Raw genomic sequence first — 17,547 nt, 5'->3', positions numbered from 1 at the left:
GGCCACTGTCATGATAGATAAAGCCATGTAATATATTGTCTTAGGCAAAAGTGCTGGTACCTCTGGTCAAATTACACATTTTGGTGACGTTTGAAGTAAGTTAATAATTCAAATGTTTATAGCAAACACACATAATACATAAACAGTTTATATTCTGCACATTTTATAATCATTTACTGAAGTTAACGCTTTAAGTTAATATTTTTATTTAAGTTAAAATCAGTAAATTAATTGTTATGATGCTTTAGAATGTGCAGAAGTGTGTATCTGTAGAGACTGACAACATATATATATATATATATATATATATATATGTATATATTTACCAGGGGTGCCTAAACATTTGCATAAGACCATATGTATTGTGCGTACAGGCTTTGGCTCAGTTGTAAGACACACACACACACACACACACAGGAACATACACACACACACACTATGGGCCCTATTGTACACCCTTCGCAAGGCGCTTTGCGGTGCCAAAGTCAGAGCTCACCTGCCTCTTAAGAGGAATGGCAACTGGCACACCGATTGGTTTATTTCACGTTACGCCCAAAATACACCCATGATTAATTAAGATAAATATTATAAAAGTCGTTTGTGTGTTTTGAGATGTATTTTTTGCACCCTCACGATTCCAAAGACACACCGACATGCCCTAAATCCAGCTTTCACAATGCACAATTGACTGATGCACCATAGATTACTAAAATAGAGCCCTCTCTCTTGATGTAAACTAATGTATAAAATTCTGCCACTACAGAGGGCACAATTCTTCATCTATTTACACACACACCATTTCTGAACACTAGACGTTCTTAAGCAGCATCTTGAGTTTCTTAAGGCTTTGTATTGGAAGTACTTCTTTAAGGCTAGACAATATGTGTGTGTTTATGTGTGTGTGCGTTGGCACATATGTGCAAAACATTTTTTTTTATATAAAATACCAATAAAATATAATAACTCTAAAAGTGATATACTGTTTATCACTAATAATAAGGCCTTCCTTTGAGTCCTGTATTCTCACAGATGAGCCGGGTGGTTCTGTAAGCAGCTGATGAATTCTGAGACGGGACGTCCCTCAAAGCAGATATCATTCACGGCCTTAAACAGAGGAAACCTGACCAAAGAGAGGAAAACAAAGATCACACAAAACACGTTTTAACCCTACATACCTCAGCAGAGACAGTGTCTACCTGTAATCAACTTTATATAACATTACATAACATAACATTAGAAATCCAAACCCAAATAATAATTTAAAAAGTCAGTGGTCAGTGAGAGTGTTTACCTGCAATTAACTTTATATAACATTAGAATACTAAACCCAAATAAACATAAAGTCAGTGTTCAGTGAGAGTGTCTACCTGTAATTAACTCTATATACCATTAGAATACTAAACCCAAATAAACATAAAGTCAGTGTTCAGTGAGAGTGTCTACCTGTAATTAACTCTATATACCATTAGAATACTAAACCCAAATAAACATAAAGTCAGTGTTCAGTGAGAGTGTTTACCTGTAATTGACTCTATATACCATTAGAATACTAAACCCAAATAAACATAAAGTCAGTGGTCAGTGAGAGTGCCTACCTGTAATTAACTCTATATAACATTAGAATACTAAACACAAATAAATATAAAGTCAGTAGTGAGTGAATAATGTCTTTTACAGACTGGGATTATTATTGGTGTTGCAGAAGTATAATTGTATTACCAGAATTTTATTGGAAGTCACTTTACTTTATCTATTTATCATAAAATGATTGGGATATACTGGAATTAGAAATTTATAACATGAGAGTGTGGTGTGGTGAGTCTCAGGCTTACCTGTCCAGCAGGTTTTTGTTCTTGAGGATAACGTGGACCTCAGCGGCTGTGGCCGGACCCTGCAGCTTCTGACCATTCAGCATCTCTTTCTCCAGCTCCTCCAGTGACTAACAAACAACACAACATTTCTCTTCATTTGGATAATGATAATAATAATGTCACCATAGTGTCATGTGTTTCATGCTTTCCTGTCATTTATGAGACACTATTTGTCCAAATGTTTCTGGGCACCCTGTGTAATGCATTGAGCTATTTTAAGTTCCCTGTAGAGAATTAAACATGAGCCTATTGCCACAAAAAGTGTTCTATAGCTGAAGCATCATTAGAGATAAAGCCTCTGACCTCCAGGTGATTGGGCTGGTGCTTAGATGGTTATGGCACTTGGGATCCCAAAGTAATATTTCTCTTAACAAAAATGTTTATGAATACTGATGTCCCAACGTGATCAATGAATTAGGGAATCCAGAAGTTGGCTATTTGAATCCAAATCTTAGTCTTAAGTCTCAAGTCTTAGTTTTAACCAGAGTGTTCAAAGCTCCATCTGGTGTCTTCAAGGATCCAGACTAACTTTTTTCACAACTGTCACAGAAACATCCCAAAGCTTTCTGTTAGCCAATACATACTGAAAACATCCCTCCTATACAGTCATATGAAAAAGTTTGGGCACCCAAAATTTTAAACCAAAATTTGACCGGTGCAAAAGTATGGGCACCTTATCATTTTATTGATTTGAATACTCCTAACTACTTTTTACTGACTTACTGAAGCACAAAATTGGTTTGGTAACCTCATTGAGCTTTGAACTTCTTAGCCAGGTGTATCCAATCATGAGAAAAGGTATTTAAGGTGGCCAATTGCAAGTTGTTCTCCTATTTGAATCTCCTCTTAAGAGCGGCATCATGGGCTCATCAAAACAACTCTCAAATGATCTAAAAACAAAGATTGTTCAACATAGTTGTTCAGGGGAAGGATACAAAAAGTCGTCTCAGAGATTTAACCTGTCAGTTTCCACTGTGAGGAACATAGTAAGGAAATGGAAGACCACAGAGACAGTTCTTGTCAAGCCCAGAAGTGGCAGGCCAAGAAAAATATCAGAAAGGCAGAGAAGAAGAATGGTGAGAACAGTCAAGGACAATCCACAGACCACCCCTAAAGAGCTGCAGCATCATCTTGCTGCAGATGGTGTCACTGTGCATCGCTCAACAATACAGCGCACTTTGCACAAGGAGAAGCTGTATGGGAGAGTGATGCGAAAGAAGCCATTTCTGCAAGCACGCCACAAACAGAGTCGCCTGAGGTATGCTTTTGCATAAAAACTGTTCCTCTTGCATTATTACCACCAGGCTGATTGGCTCTATGTTGAAATCGGTAAACAGGCTATTATGCTAAACTCCCAATCATATTTCAATCAGCAGGCCGCCCCCTTAAAAACTGCTTATTTTTACTGCTGGTTTTACTGTATGCAAATTCCTCACCCCAAAAGCATCCTGAAAGAGCTTTACTCCTGTCCTGTGTGCTATTTTTATCGCCCCTGGGACAATCACCCCTAGATATTAGTCCAGAGTGTGTACCACTACACACACACACACACACACACACAGTGATTGAAGGGTTTTAAATGAACTGGGAGTTAAAGGGTGAATGGTTGGGCAGGTAAGATAGACTGGATCATAAGATATTAAAAAACTCTATAAAATAAATTAAAAAAAAAAAAAAAAAATCTAAACTGTGCTGATTGGATTGGATCAGAATTAGCTGATATTCACCATTAAGAGACTATGATTGGATGATCAGGGGCCAAAATATATTGATTGGGATTTTTTATTTTATTTTAATACTTTTCTATTAAAAGCAACAATAGGAAGCAATTCAGAATCATGTTGAAGCTCTGCTGACTGTTTTAGGTGAAATTGGATTTTTTTTTTCCCTCACCTTTCCTGTCTTGGCGAAGGCCTCGGCTACGCGGCGGTTGCGTCCTCCGTAGCAGGTGGTGATGAGGTCAGCGACGCCGCAGCTCTCGAGGAAGGTGGCGGCAGAGACGGAGCCGGAGCAGAAAAGCCGAGCGAACTCAATCATCTCCATCAGACCCAGTCTGATCACTGCAGCTTTCGTATTATCACCAAACCCCAGACCATCACAGAACCCGGCCCCCACCGCCACGATGTTCTGCAGGGACACCACGCACACTTACTAATATAATATACAATCAGCCATAACATTAAAACCACCTGGCTAATGTTGTGCAGTATGTCTCTATTTATCTTCCACCCAATCGGCTCTGGCCCATACAGACATGGTGTTTTGTAGTATTTGGCACCAAGAAAACTGTAAAGTGGGTGGAGCCTCCAAGAGACAGCAACGACCCCAGGAACACCACACAAGACTTACCTGTTGTTCTGGAGATATGATATCTGACTTAGTTGTTGTCTAGAACAGCGATTCTTAAAAAAAGTTGGTCTCAGACACATTCTGGGCAGGTCATAGACAATTTGTAAAAATTAAATAAATACATTAAAAAAATTAAAAATAATTAATAATTAGTGCTCATCTGATTTTGTACTCGCCTTTTATATTGAAAAATACAAAAGCTAGTTTCTTACTAATGTACTCTGAATGCAGAGATATTTATTTTGTGCAGTTTTAATATTTAATTTTATTGTAGTCATTTTTATACATGTCGTTTTAACGTTCCTTCTCAGTTTCTTGAAAAATGCTCTTTTTACGCTTGTTTATTTTTCCTGTTTCAACTCATCTTCTACTATCTACAAGAACTGACTGTTTATCACTCACTGTCCAATATATTCACTCCTTAACAGCAGCCACTGGAACCAGATCAGTGTTATTTTCTAATGGATCTGTGCAGTACTGTAAGATGGCCAGCAGAGGGCAACATAATACTAAATCTGATTTTTTATCATTAGAGGTGTATGACACAATATCCAATATATGTTCCTATATATATATATATATATATATATATATATATATATATATATATATATATATATATATATATATATATATATATATAATATCTATCTATACTGCATCTTCACAAAACCCAATACTACTTTAATACACATCTGTCTATTCAGCCTACAGCAGCATTTTGCTCCACCCGTTCTTGCTGAGGTATTAAGGTGTTAAGTGTTTTAGGCTGGACTGCTCAGAGTCACACTATTAGACAGGAAATTACAGCACAGATTATTTGCATATATATTATCAATTAAGGCACAGTAACACAAACACTCTGACCAGGGAAAATTAATTAAGACCAATTATGTTTAGTAAATAACCATAATAGAGCTTATTAAAAATGTAATATATTGGCCCAGAAAGAAACTAGAATGAGGTGAAAGGTCAGCTAACCTTCAGGGCCCCGCAAATCTCCACCACGTCCGCTTCCTCAACCACAGTGACCCGAAAGTGATCCGTCTGCATGAGCTCCTTCAGTAACGCTCCATAAGTCTTATCCTTACAGCCTAACACACACACACACATACACACACACATACACACATACACAGTGTTACTTGCACTCTTCAATGTCAGTATAATAAAGGCTTTCACTGTCAAAGCTATTATTCCCAAATGATCAAGTAATTCAAAGTTCCATTATTCAGATTATAATGTTTAAATAGTTAAAGCATTAAGCAAATAGTTCAAATAAAATCTGAACAAGCCAATAAATCTGAAATCATGTTGTGTTGGGAAAGAAAAATGGGTAGTATTAGTGACATCATCAAAAAACTAAGTATAAAGTAATAATATATTTATATGGATAAAAGTAAAAATGTATTCCGGATGTGTCTGTAACATATATAATTTTGTAAAAAATTCCCAGTAACTTTCCAAAAAACAATGTTCAGACCTCAAATAATGCAAAGAAAACAAGTTCATAGATATATTCAATTTTAAGAGTTCAAAAATCAATATTTGGTGGAATAATCCTGTTTTTTAATTACAGTTTTCATGCATCTTGGCATCATGTTCTCCTCCACCAGTCTTACACACTGCTTTTGGATAACTTTATGTCTTTATTCCTGGTGCAAAAATTCAAGCAGTTCAGTTTGGTTTGATGGCTTGTGATCATCCATCTTCCTCTTGATTATATTCCAGAGGTTTTTTAATTTGGTAATAGCAAAGAAACTCGTCATTTTTAAGTGGTCTCTTTTTTCTATATGAATAAGTGTACTGGGACACTTTCAAATATATTGTTTCTTCATCATCTACACTAAAAAAAGTTTATCCTGTTTGATTTGATTGCATACATATATGTATATACAGTATAGTCACTTATAAATGCATGTGTCATGATCTGGTGTGTGAATGATCTGGGAAATTAAAAAATTGCATTATCTTCATGCAAAATTCACCAATTAATAACTGCAGACAGCGTTGGGTATTATTACAGTCTAATGCGGGGTGGGAGCTGCATTGTTGTCAATGCTGTTCTGATCATACCGATGGTGGTCTCGCAGAATTTTTCTTCCGCAACCTCATTCGCAATGTTAGCACCCATTAGCACCGTCATGCTAATGCCCAGCTTCTCCCGAATCACATCCGATATTAGCTTCAGGCCATCAGGACCCTCATCCACCCCCTATAGCCACACACACACACACGGACACACAGTTACACACACACACACACACAGAGAGGAGAAAGAGAAAAACTGCCAGGTCATTTTTCTGCAGGACATTTGTCACAGAGAAACCTCATGTGATCTTATTTCCCATTTCCTCCAGCAGACTGCTGAGAGTGTGAAAGTAAGCCTGAAGAAACCTGCTTACACACACACTCACACACACTCCACACAAAATTTCAGATGAGAAGAGGTCAGTGATGAAACCATACTCATCAGAAAGAAAAGAAGAGTGAACTGTGCTTCAGAAAGAAACTTTTCAATGAGACAAAAAAAATTGCAAGGAAATGAAGCACAGGATCTTAAAGAACTTCCGTGCTCTCCCGCCCTGGTCCTCCCCTGTTTTCCCCCAATCACACGCCTGACCCATGACCTTAACACAACAGTGCATTTAACAGCCAGTAAAACAGAACATAAATGCAGATTCATTACAATACTATTCTAGGCAGCCAATGGCAGTCCACAAAAAACTTGACATGCCTATTTTTACTTGTTATTATTACATACAGTATACAGGGTTTAGACAATGAAACTGAAACACCTGTCATTTTAGTGTGGGAGGTTTCATGGCTAAATTGGAGCAGCCTGGTGGTCAATCTTCATTAATTGCACATTGCACCAGTAAGGGCAGAGTGTGAAGGTTCAATTGGCAGGGTAAGAGCACAGTTCTGCTCTAAATATTGCAATGCACACAACATTATGGATGACATACCAGAGTTCAAAAGAGAACAAATTGTTGGTGCACGTCTTGCCGGCGCATCTGTGACCAAGACAGCAAGTCTTTGTGATGCATCAAGAGACACGGTATCCAGGGTAATGTCAGCATACCACCAAGAAGGACCAACCACATCCAACAGGATTAACTGTGGACGCTGTAAGAGGAAGCTGTCTGAAAGGGATGTTCGAGTGCTAACCCGGATTGTATCCAAAAAACATAAAACCACGGCTGATCAAATCACGGCAGAATTCAATGTGCACCTCAACTCTCCTGTTTCCACCAGAACTGTCCGTCACCACAATAAATTATTGTGCTCTAAAACCAGGCGTTTCAGTTTCATTGTCCAACCCCTGTATATGTCTGTGTTTGTGTGTGTGTGTGTGTGTGTGTGTTTGAGGGCAAGTGACTGACAGACCTTAATAAGTGACATTCCCAGCGCATCCTGTTTGATCTTTCCCTGGATGGTGTCACACACTCGGCTGATGAACTGATGGGGGATCACAAAGAGCAGAATATCAGCACCACGTACTGCCTCAACCAGATCCGCCACTGCCACCTGAGAGAGAGAGAGAAAGATGGAGAAAAAGAAAGTTGTAAGAGTTCTAGTTCATAATGTAACAGTCTGTTATTGAAATGTGTTCTTTTCGGCTCTCAGACTGAGCTTTACTGCACCAATCCTCTGTATTCTTAGATTTTAGATGTTTGAGTTCCATCCAACATCTTTGGAATGAGTTGGAGAGGCAGAGCTAATCATCCAACATCAGCACCGAATCTCACTAATTGGCTTGTCAGGCTGAATGCAATCAAATCGTCCTCACACCAACGTTTCAACATCTACTATAAAGCCTTTTTAGAGCAGCAACGTTCTGCAAAGCTGCAAATTCCATATGAATACCATTCGATCCAGAAGAAACAATGGCGGACAATGGTTTGAAATATGAAATTATAATAATGATCGTTACAGTGCATTGTAGTGCATATTATTATCTGAAAAAAAAATATGTTTTTTTTTCTTGATTTTACCAAATTGAAAACCTCTGGAATATAATCAAGAGGAAGATGGATGATCACAAGCCATCAAACCAAACTGAACTGCTTGAATTTTTGCACCAGGAGTAAAGGCATAAAGTTATCCAAAAGCAGTGTGTAAGACTGGTGGAGGAGAACATGCCAAGATGCATGAAAACTGTGATAAAAAAACAGGGTTATTCCACCAAATATTGATTTCTGAACTCTTAAAACTTTATGAATATGAACTTGTTTCCCATTCTCTGCAAATAAATGCTCTAAATGACAATATTTTTATTTGGAATTTGGGAGAAATTTTGTCGGTAGTTTATTTTACTTAAAAATATAGGCTACCTATAGACTGAAGCGGTCTCTTAATTTTTTCCAGAGCTGTATATGAAAAGTATACAAAAGCATTGGGCCTATACATGACTGCTTATACATTGTTTTTTCCTGCTTATACATTGTGTTTGAAGAGTTTATTCTGCTTTTGCTGGAATAACTGTCTCTACTATACAGCACAGACATTCTAATAGTTTTGTGGAACATTGCTTTGAAGATCTGATTGCATTCAGTGACAATAAAGTGTTTGTGAGGTTAAGATGTTTAATTATCTTCACCCCACCTCATTAATCCCCAACTTAAACTTCACAATTCAACCCAACCAAAAGTACTGGAAGGAGCTGCACAGTCAACACGGGTCAAATCTGCTCCAGAGGGTCCTATTCTATTAGCAATACTTCTTCTGTTCTACATGGACTAGACAAGCTGTGTGTGCATTTGCACATCTGTGGCAGCAATGGGTGCAACTCAAAGTAGGCATAGGCATTCATTAGAAGGGATTTTCACAAACACATGTGGAATCAGAACGTCCTTAATCTAATTAGGGGTCTCTGATCCCCCCCAGACCATTGTGTACCCAGCTAATACTGTGATAATAATCTTAAATGCTTAAAATCATTTTTATTGTTATCATAATTGGATTATGTGCTCCTGAGCTGGTCTGAAGAACCATCTAATGTAATAGCTTTGACATTAAAAGAAAACAATGGATGAGAAGGAGAGGTGAAGAATAGAGGGAGAGATATAAAGGGAGATACAGGGAGTTGAAAGATGAGGGATGAAAGCACACTGATTGCAGAGATACCGCTGAAGACTTTTAGAGCTGTACAATCCACTACAATAGGTGTAATCAGCAGGTCAGAGTGTTGAATGCATCAATGCCTGGACCAATAGATACAACCCTGTATGAGTTCGTCTGTCGTAGGATGTTGAGAACCGGAACTAAACAAAGAAAGACTACTGAACTAAAGAAATGACTTTTAAACATTTATTATTATTTAAAGTGTGTAATACTAGAATAATTACAACATGGTTATAGAGGAACCTCAGTTATTAGCTTGGTTTTAGACATTTCACTGTCTGTGAAACAAACTAAACTAAAGGTATTTAGGCACAAGAATCTTCTTATAGGCACAATAACCTCTTTGAACTTCTTTGAACTTCAAAAACGTCTTTAGGTGGCACAGTGGATTAGTGGTTAGCATGTTCACTTCTTAGCAATGAGGTCTTGGGTTCAAGTCCCTATCTGGGTTTCCGCCAAGGACACTATCTGGGTTTCCTCCCACAGTTCAAAAACATGGAGATCAGGTAAGTTTAATACTCTAAAATTGCTCAGAAAAATTTAAAACTCTAAAATCCAGATAAAATAGTGTAGTGCTGGATGCAGTCCTCCAGGTGGATGGTCGTTTCCGGTTGAGAGTATGCTGTGCGCTATTGGCTGCAGCTTTTTATCACAGGTGTATGGAAGAGTGCTGAGTATAAATGGTAGTGTGTAAAAATGTGATTGTAAAGTGTTCTTGGGTTTCTAGAAAAGCGTTAAATAAGCGCTATATATTCATACATACATACAGTGAAGCATAGATGAGGTAGAAATGAGGTAGAAATATCATGGTTTTGGGCTGTTTTGCTCCAATAGGGCAAGACTAGGTGCCCATCATAGATCCACTATACATTCTTAATGAAATCATTTAAAGGTAAAGCAAAAAAAACTGAAGCTAAAGCAGGGGGTGGACCATGCAACATGACACTGACCTAAACATTTGAGTAAGTCCGCCTAGGAATGGCTCAAAAGAAAGAAATGTAGAGTTCTGATACGGCAACATTTTTTGAAAGTGATCTGAAACAGACTTTGCAGTGGGCAAGACTAATGGTGAGTTAAGGATGGAGGGTATCAATTTAATATGCAAATAGGCATGCAGATTTTGCTGTGTATTTTAGGGGTCCATTCAGAACTGTAAGAGCTACTATGACAGGTTAATTTGAATTAAATTTAATAATCAGAGTAAGCCTAACACTATTTGAATTATACAAAATTATTAAAAAAAAAAAAACATTTTAATTCAGAAAGGATTTTTTTCCGCTGGTTTTGACCAGCGGCTGGGACCATTTTCTTACCACGTTCTCAGGTAGTTTGTGTCCAGGCAGGTATTTGACGTTCTCGTGCTCTGTGTTGATGATGTCAGTGAGTTTACGTCCGTCAACCACCTCCTCAAACACCCACATGTTCACTGTGGAGTCGAACTTTGGGTTTCGCCCTGCATTCAACCCAACTATCTTAGCAATAGCAGAACCCCTGAGAAAAAGAGAGAGAGAACCTGGTGTTACTTCATTTCGGCTACAGAATTAAAAAATGCACACAATAAATATTTAATTCATTTATTACAGCCTTTACTGCTTATTCCTGACCCTGGACGTGGTATACTGTAGTTAAAATGTTACTGTTATTGTAACCCTGCCCTTCACAGCTGGGTGGCACTGAACCGGTTCCTGCATTATTTACTTACTCACAGCTGGCACAGTGTTCTTTGTTAGGGTCTGAAATCTTTTGGGGGGACTTCCAAATCCAGTCACACATTCATAAAACATAAAACATGCTTTATTACGATATAAATTTATGATATTTTATGTTTTATTTGCTCAACTGCATTTCATTTATTATTGCAGTATTCACTTATGTCCACTTTTCAGCTCATTAAAAATGAATGGGCAGCAAAAGTGCACGTCCGTGTACGGCAAAATTGGACATGCCTATAGAACTCGTCACATACTTTCAGGAAATATGCTATGAATTAATACAATATATGGTTTTCGTATAATTGACATACAGATTTTCCCCATAGGAATGAAAGGGTTCCAACATTCCGTCCCATACACCAGATGAATCTGCGCACAGAACTGCGTACCCTTTTCTGCCTTACTCTCCAGTACTGTGTATGTATGGAGGAGCTGCTGGATAAACCAGCTATTGGTCAAACGTTTGGAGACCCTGCAAGTCAGTGTCCTATACAGTCCATGTGCATGGAGAAGGATGTATACTTAAGCAACCAAAGCAATACCTTAAGAAAAACTTAGCAACCACTATGGACACCACAGCAACACTATAGCAACCACCCAGCAACATCTTAGCAACACCTTAGCAATCACGTACCAACACAACCACATAGCAACCACCACAGATACCATAGCAACATCTTAGCAATCACCACAAACACCATAGCAACACCTTAGCAACCACTTAGCACCACCCTAACAACACCTTAGCAACCACCTAGCAACACTTAAGCAATCATCTAGCAACCACTTAGCACCACTATAGCAACCACCACAGATAACATAAAAAACCAACATCTTAGCAATCCTCACAAACACCATAGCAACACCTTAGCAACCACCTCGCAACACCTAAGCACCTAGCTTTTGAGCCAAAGTTTTCCAGACTGTTATTATCAATAAATCCAAAAGCCAGGGTTTGTAAAGAATTATGGCAGTAAACCTAAACATATTTTTCAGAGATGTCCATGCATTTTTCAACTACACAATGCGAAACCAAATGCGAAGCCAAATTACAGAGACCTGTCCCCAGTAGAGGTATCCTAGGTAACGAAATATCTTTTAAGCGCTATTAGAAGGAACGACACAATTATAAAGTGGTAAATTATGCCATAATTTCACTAAAAACTCAACAACTACTAGTAGTTTTAACTCGCACTTGACAGTTCTTGGTGCAGTTACACACTACTATAGTGCAGCAACACCATCGTCACATGTGCTCTGTAGTCTGTATCACATGACACATGACTTTGACCCACATTCCTGAACCCCATATGCAGAACTGCACTGCAGAAGCTGGGTTAGCCCATGTTATCTGTTGACTGACTCGACCATATGCTTCAGATGTCTTGCACATCTGTGCACATTTCCAGGACGCCGTTAGGCAGCTATAAACAGTGCACAGACTCACCTGCCAAGTCAACATTGGGACACATTATTGCATAACCAGCAGAGCCTCTGTTTTTAGTACGCCATGCTAGACATACTCACCTGTTTTTGCACCAAGTCTGCCAAGGGTCCTAGGTGTTTAGCTAATAAGCAGAAAATAGTGCACCACATAGGCTAAGCAATATACTTACTCCAACTCCAAATATAATTTACTCCAACTGTACACTGTACCCAGTACTACATCTAGTAATAAGACGTTTAGGGTATAACAGTTCCCTATTGGCTTCTGTTACACCCAAATATTTGATCTCTTGCCCAAGAAAGAACTGTTTTAGGATCAGCATGGACCTATAAACCCAAATAATCCAATATATTAAAATACATAAAGGGTTCAACATTGGCTTCTACAAAAAATAGTTGAGATTGGAAATTAGCCTTGGCTTTTACACATATATATTTGACTATATGTGCGACAACAAAGCCTTGGCTTCTATAAACAAATAGTTGTTTGTGCAATAAAGAACTATTCAGGGTTCAATCCGATTTCTATGCCCAACTATTTAACTGTTCAACAAACAGCTATCTTAGGAACATCCAGGAAAGCAAACTAATAGGTGACTGTAAATCCAATAAATGGCAATTTGGGGCACAAAAACTGAATTCTACACAATAATAGTTGGCTGCATGTTCAATGAACAGCTCTTTTGGGTGCATCCTTGGCTATTCTACAAAAAACGTTGGCTTTGTGTTTAATTTAGAGTCACTTGGAATTCAACCATAGCTTCTACACACTTGACAATGTGTCCAACAAAGAGCTATCTGGGGTTCAGCCTCAGCTTTTACACTAAACAGTCCATTTGGGGTACAGCACTGGCTTCTAGAACCAAAGAACTGAATATATATGTCCAATAAATGGACACATGGGGTTCTTCCTTGGCTTCAACACACAAATAATACATTTGGGATTTGGACTGGGCTTTTACACTCAAAATAGACCACTTTATATCAACAGGAACCTATTTGGAATTCAGACTGGGATTCTACAGTAAATTATTAGGATCTACACTCCACTCTATCCTCCACTTTGTATCGGTTAGAACCTATTTGGGATTGTTTAACCAAACAACAGCCATATTCTACAGTCCGGTATGTATCAATAAAAGGCAACTAGGGGCTCAAACTGATTAAATTGTACTTAAAACCCTATTTTAGATTCAGTCTGGGCTTACACACTAAAATACTCCACTATATATCAATACGAAACTATTTAAGATCGTGACTGGGCTTCCACACTTACAAATACTCCACTATATATCAATAAAAAGATACATGGGACATAAAACGATATTTAGACAGTGCTTAATGAACAAACTACATGAGATTCAGACTAGGTTTCGACACTAAAAATAATACGTCACTATTTTTATGCACAAAGAGCCACAGACGCTGCTTTTATGCCCAAATAGTCCTTTTAATTATACTTTAAACCCTATTTTAGATTCAGTCTGGGCTTCCACACTTACAAATACTCCACTATATATCCAAAAGAAACTATTTAAGATCGTGACTGGGCTTCGACACTGAAAATACTCCACTAGATATCAACAAAGAGACACCTGGGATTCAGACAGTGCTTTATAATGAACAAACTACATGAGATTCAGGCTAGGCTTCAACACTAAAAATAATACTTCACTATTTTTATGCACAAAGAGCCACAGACGCTGCTTCTATGCCCAAATAGTCCATTAAATTATACCTAAAACCCTATTTTAGACTCAGTCTGGGCTTCCACACTGAAAATACTCCACTATATATCAATCAAAAGATACCTGGGACATAAAACGATATTTAGACAGTGCTTAATGAACAAACTACATGAGATTATGCACAAAGAGCCACATACGATGCTTCTATGCCCAAATAGACCATTAAATTATACTTAAAACCCTATTTCAGATTCAGTCTGGGCTTACACACGAAAATACTCCACTATATATAAACTAATTATCACCTGGGTTTTGTCTGGGCTTCCAAAGTGAAAAATATTCCACAATTTCTGGATAAAGAGACACTTGTAATTCAGACTGGGCTTTCACACTGAAATTAGTGCACTGTTTTCTCATTTATAATCTTTTATCTGTGTTTCAGTCAAGGCCATTCTCACTACTTGCTGACTTTCTGGCAACCAGTACAGTCCGGCTGGCAGGTTGTTTCCAAAACAAATAGCGTACAGGTCAGTAAAAGGAGAAGGAGGAGGAAGAAACACCAGGAGATATAAAGCACTAATTAATGACCAATTAATAAAAGTCTTTATAATCTTTACCAGTTTCCAGAGCCAACGATGCAGACCTTCTTCGGGGTTGCCATGACGAAGCGCGTGCAGCAGCCTGCTGATCCGCTGTTTGCAAACTTTTGGCACTTCAAGTTCGTAGCCACGCCTCCCAACTCCACTGACCAATCACAAGCTGGAAGCGCCACTCCCACTTTTGTCACATTGCAGCAGCAGCAGCAGGCTGAAGGTGAAGGGTCTGGGGAATCTGTCAGTGTGTAACTGTATAGCTGTATAACTCAGTGTAGATGTGAGGGATAGTGAGCTCTGTGTGTTATGGTGATTTAATGGAGATGAATGGATCTCTCTGTGCTGTTAACTTTACTTTCACTGGACCAAAAAAGCTAAATGGGTGCCATTCATTTACAGCAGCGTCCCAACACTTATATTCAGCTCTACTGAGAGATAAATAAAACCTCAGATCTGAGAGCAGAAAGCCATGAATTCATTAATCACTGCTCATTAATCAGTCCACAGCTCGAGGTGATACGATTAGTTTACAGAAGCGGGGAGAAGAGAGAAAAGAGATGAGTAAAGAATAAGACGTAAATAAAAGTGCAGAGGAGAATGCAAGAAAGCAAATATATATATATATATATATATATATATATATATATATACATAAATAAATAAATAAATATACAGCCCTGGAAAAAAATACTAACAACATTTGTAGAAAATAAGAAATGGATGAAAAAACAAAAAATATAAAGAGCTTTCATAATAACAAAGTTCATATTCATAAAGTTTTAATAGTTCAGAAATCAGTATTTGGTGGAATAACCCTGTTTTTTTAAATCACAGTGTTCTTGCATCTTGGCATGTTCTCCTCCACCAGTCTTACACACTGCTTTTGAATAACTTTATGCTGCTTTACTCCTGGTGCAAAAAGTCAAGCAGTTCAGCTTGGTTTGATGGCTTGTGATCATCCAGCTTCCTCTTGATTATATTACAAACTCTTAAAACTTTATGAATATGAACTTGTTGTCTTTGCATTATTTAAGGTCTAAAAGCTCTGCATCTTTTCGTTATTTCAGCCATTTCTCATTTTCTGCAAATAAATGCTCTAAATGACAATATTTTTGTTTGGCATTTGGGAGAAATGTTGTCTGTAGTTTATAGAATAAAACAACAATTTTCATTTTACTCAAACATATACCTATACATAGCAAAATCAGAGAAACTGCTTGCTATACGAATATTGTAATGGTATTACACTTATGTTTAACGTATATTTACGAGAATATATTGATGTTAACTCGGATTAAGGAGTGAGAGGGAGTGCACAGAGACTCCAGGTTTCAGAAGAAGATGCAGTATGAAGTTGATCCATATATCAGTGCAGTAGCTCTGCTGAAGATGAAGCTTCTATTAATCAGCTCCTGTCATAATTCTTTCATCTGAAAAATGACTGCTGGCAGCAGCTCTAGACTAGATTTAATGATTCTCCCCAAACAGACTAGACGGCTATGTGGGTGGAGGGATGAACCCCCCACCCCCCGGGTTCTTCAGCTGGTTTCTATGAAACAGACTGACCACCTCAGACGGATTTACATTTGCATGTGCTGATCACCCTCCTGCTGTGATGAAAGACTCACCTGTATCATCTTGAAATTTTAATGAATAGGCACCTATCGCCTCCTTATTCTCTCCCCAACGGCTGTCGTTATTAGTAACGAGCTTCACGACTGACCCGTACATGAAGCTTTACGTTTATATCAGTCCTCTTATCCATGATCTTCTCATGTAGAGTTGCGTTTTGATCATTTCAGACACCTCATTCTACTGTATTATCCCCATACAAAAGCTCTGCCTGTAGTCACAATAAAACACAACATTTACACATACTGAAGATTCATACTGGATTATAATCATACCACAGTTATTACTGTCAGACTGTGATTACTACACATAATGCACATTTACACTGTAGAATCATAATGGGTTATTATCACTTTGCAGTTGTACAAATTGAGCACACAGTAGATTCATACTGGATTATAATTATACCACAGTTATTACTGTCAGACTGTGATAACTACACATAATGCACATTCACACTGTAGACTCCTAATGGGTTATTATCACTTTGCAGTTGTACAAATTGAGCACAAAGTAGATTCATACTGGATTATAATTATACCACAACTATTAATGTCAGACTGTTATAACTACACATAAAGTAGAATCTCACTGTAGACTCCTAATGGGTTATTATCACTTTGCAGTAGTAAAATTGAGCACACAGTAGATTCATACTGGATTATAATTATTCCAGTTATTACTGTCAGACTGTGATAACTACACATAATGTAGATTCACACTGTAGACTCCCAATGGGTTTTTATCACTTTGCAGTTGTAAAAATTGAGCACAAAATATATTCATACTAGATTATAATTATACCACAGTTATTACTGACAGACTGTGATAACTACACATAATGCAGGTTAACACTGTAGACTCCTAATGGGTTTTTATCACTTTGCAGTTGTAAAAATTGAGCACAAAGTAAATTCATTCTGGATTATAATCATCCCACAGTTTAGACTCTACAGTTAGACTCTAAACACTACAAGCATTCTAGATTCATACTGGATCATAATCACTGTACATTTAATAATGTAACAGTGAATGCTTTGACAGTCAAGATTCATATTGGTTTATAATCACTTTACTGTTAGACTGTAAAAAAAACTATACCCTGCAAATTCATACTGGGTTATAATAT

The 17,547-nt window shown here is 37.8% G+C and overlaps 2 protein-coding genes across 2 annotated transcripts in view; one reads left to right on the top strand and one right to left on the bottom strand.

The window, feature by feature from the left end:
* dohh (deoxyhypusine hydroxylase/monooxygenase) overlaps window positions 1–17,547 on the top strand; it is a 133,561-nt gene that overhangs the window by 21,581 nt on the left and 94,433 nt on the right. The window lies entirely within an intron of this gene.
* On the bottom strand, window positions 921–14,957 carry gpd1a (glycerol-3-phosphate dehydrogenase 1a). The gene is made up of 8 exons (XM_007239606.4): window positions 14,811–14,957; window positions 10,661–10,838; window positions 7,611–7,751; window positions 6,297–6,435; window positions 5,202–5,314; window positions 3,765–3,998; window positions 1,833–1,939; window positions 921–1,120 (listed from the first exon to the last, which is right to left on the bottom strand). The coding sequence occupies exons 1-8, from the start codon at window positions 14,852–14,854 to the stop codon at window positions 1,024–1,026; spliced, it is 1,053 nt and encodes a 350-aa protein (XP_007239668.1). The 5' UTR covers window positions 14,855–14,957; the 3' UTR covers window positions 921–1,023.

Source organism: Astyanax mexicanus, chromosome 12 (assembly GCF_023375975.1).
Source record: "Astyanax mexicanus isolate ESR-SI-001 chromosome 12, AstMex3_surface, whole genome shotgun sequence".
Lineage (NCBI taxonomy): Eukaryota > Metazoa > Chordata > Actinopteri > Characiformes > Acestrorhamphidae > Astyanax > Astyanax mexicanus.
The sequence above is the reverse complement of the archived record's forward strand: the minus strand, read 5'-3'. Positions and strand labels throughout refer to the sequence as shown.

Bases quoted from the DNA above. Each gene is read 5' to 3' on its own strand.
- gpd1a (XM_007239606.4), bottom strand. From the start codon at position 14,854: ATGGCAACCCCGAAGAAGGTCTGCATCGTTGGCTCTGGAAACTG. The intron at 6,436-7,610 runs GTCTGTCAGTCA...GTGTGGCTATAG, and splicing joins TGGGAATGTCACTTATTAAG to GGGGTGGATGAGGGTCCTGA. The intron at 1,940-3,764 runs GTGAGGGAAAAA...GTTGTTTGTTAG, and splicing joins CCTTCGCCAAGACAGGAAAG to TCACTGGAGGAGCTGGAGAA.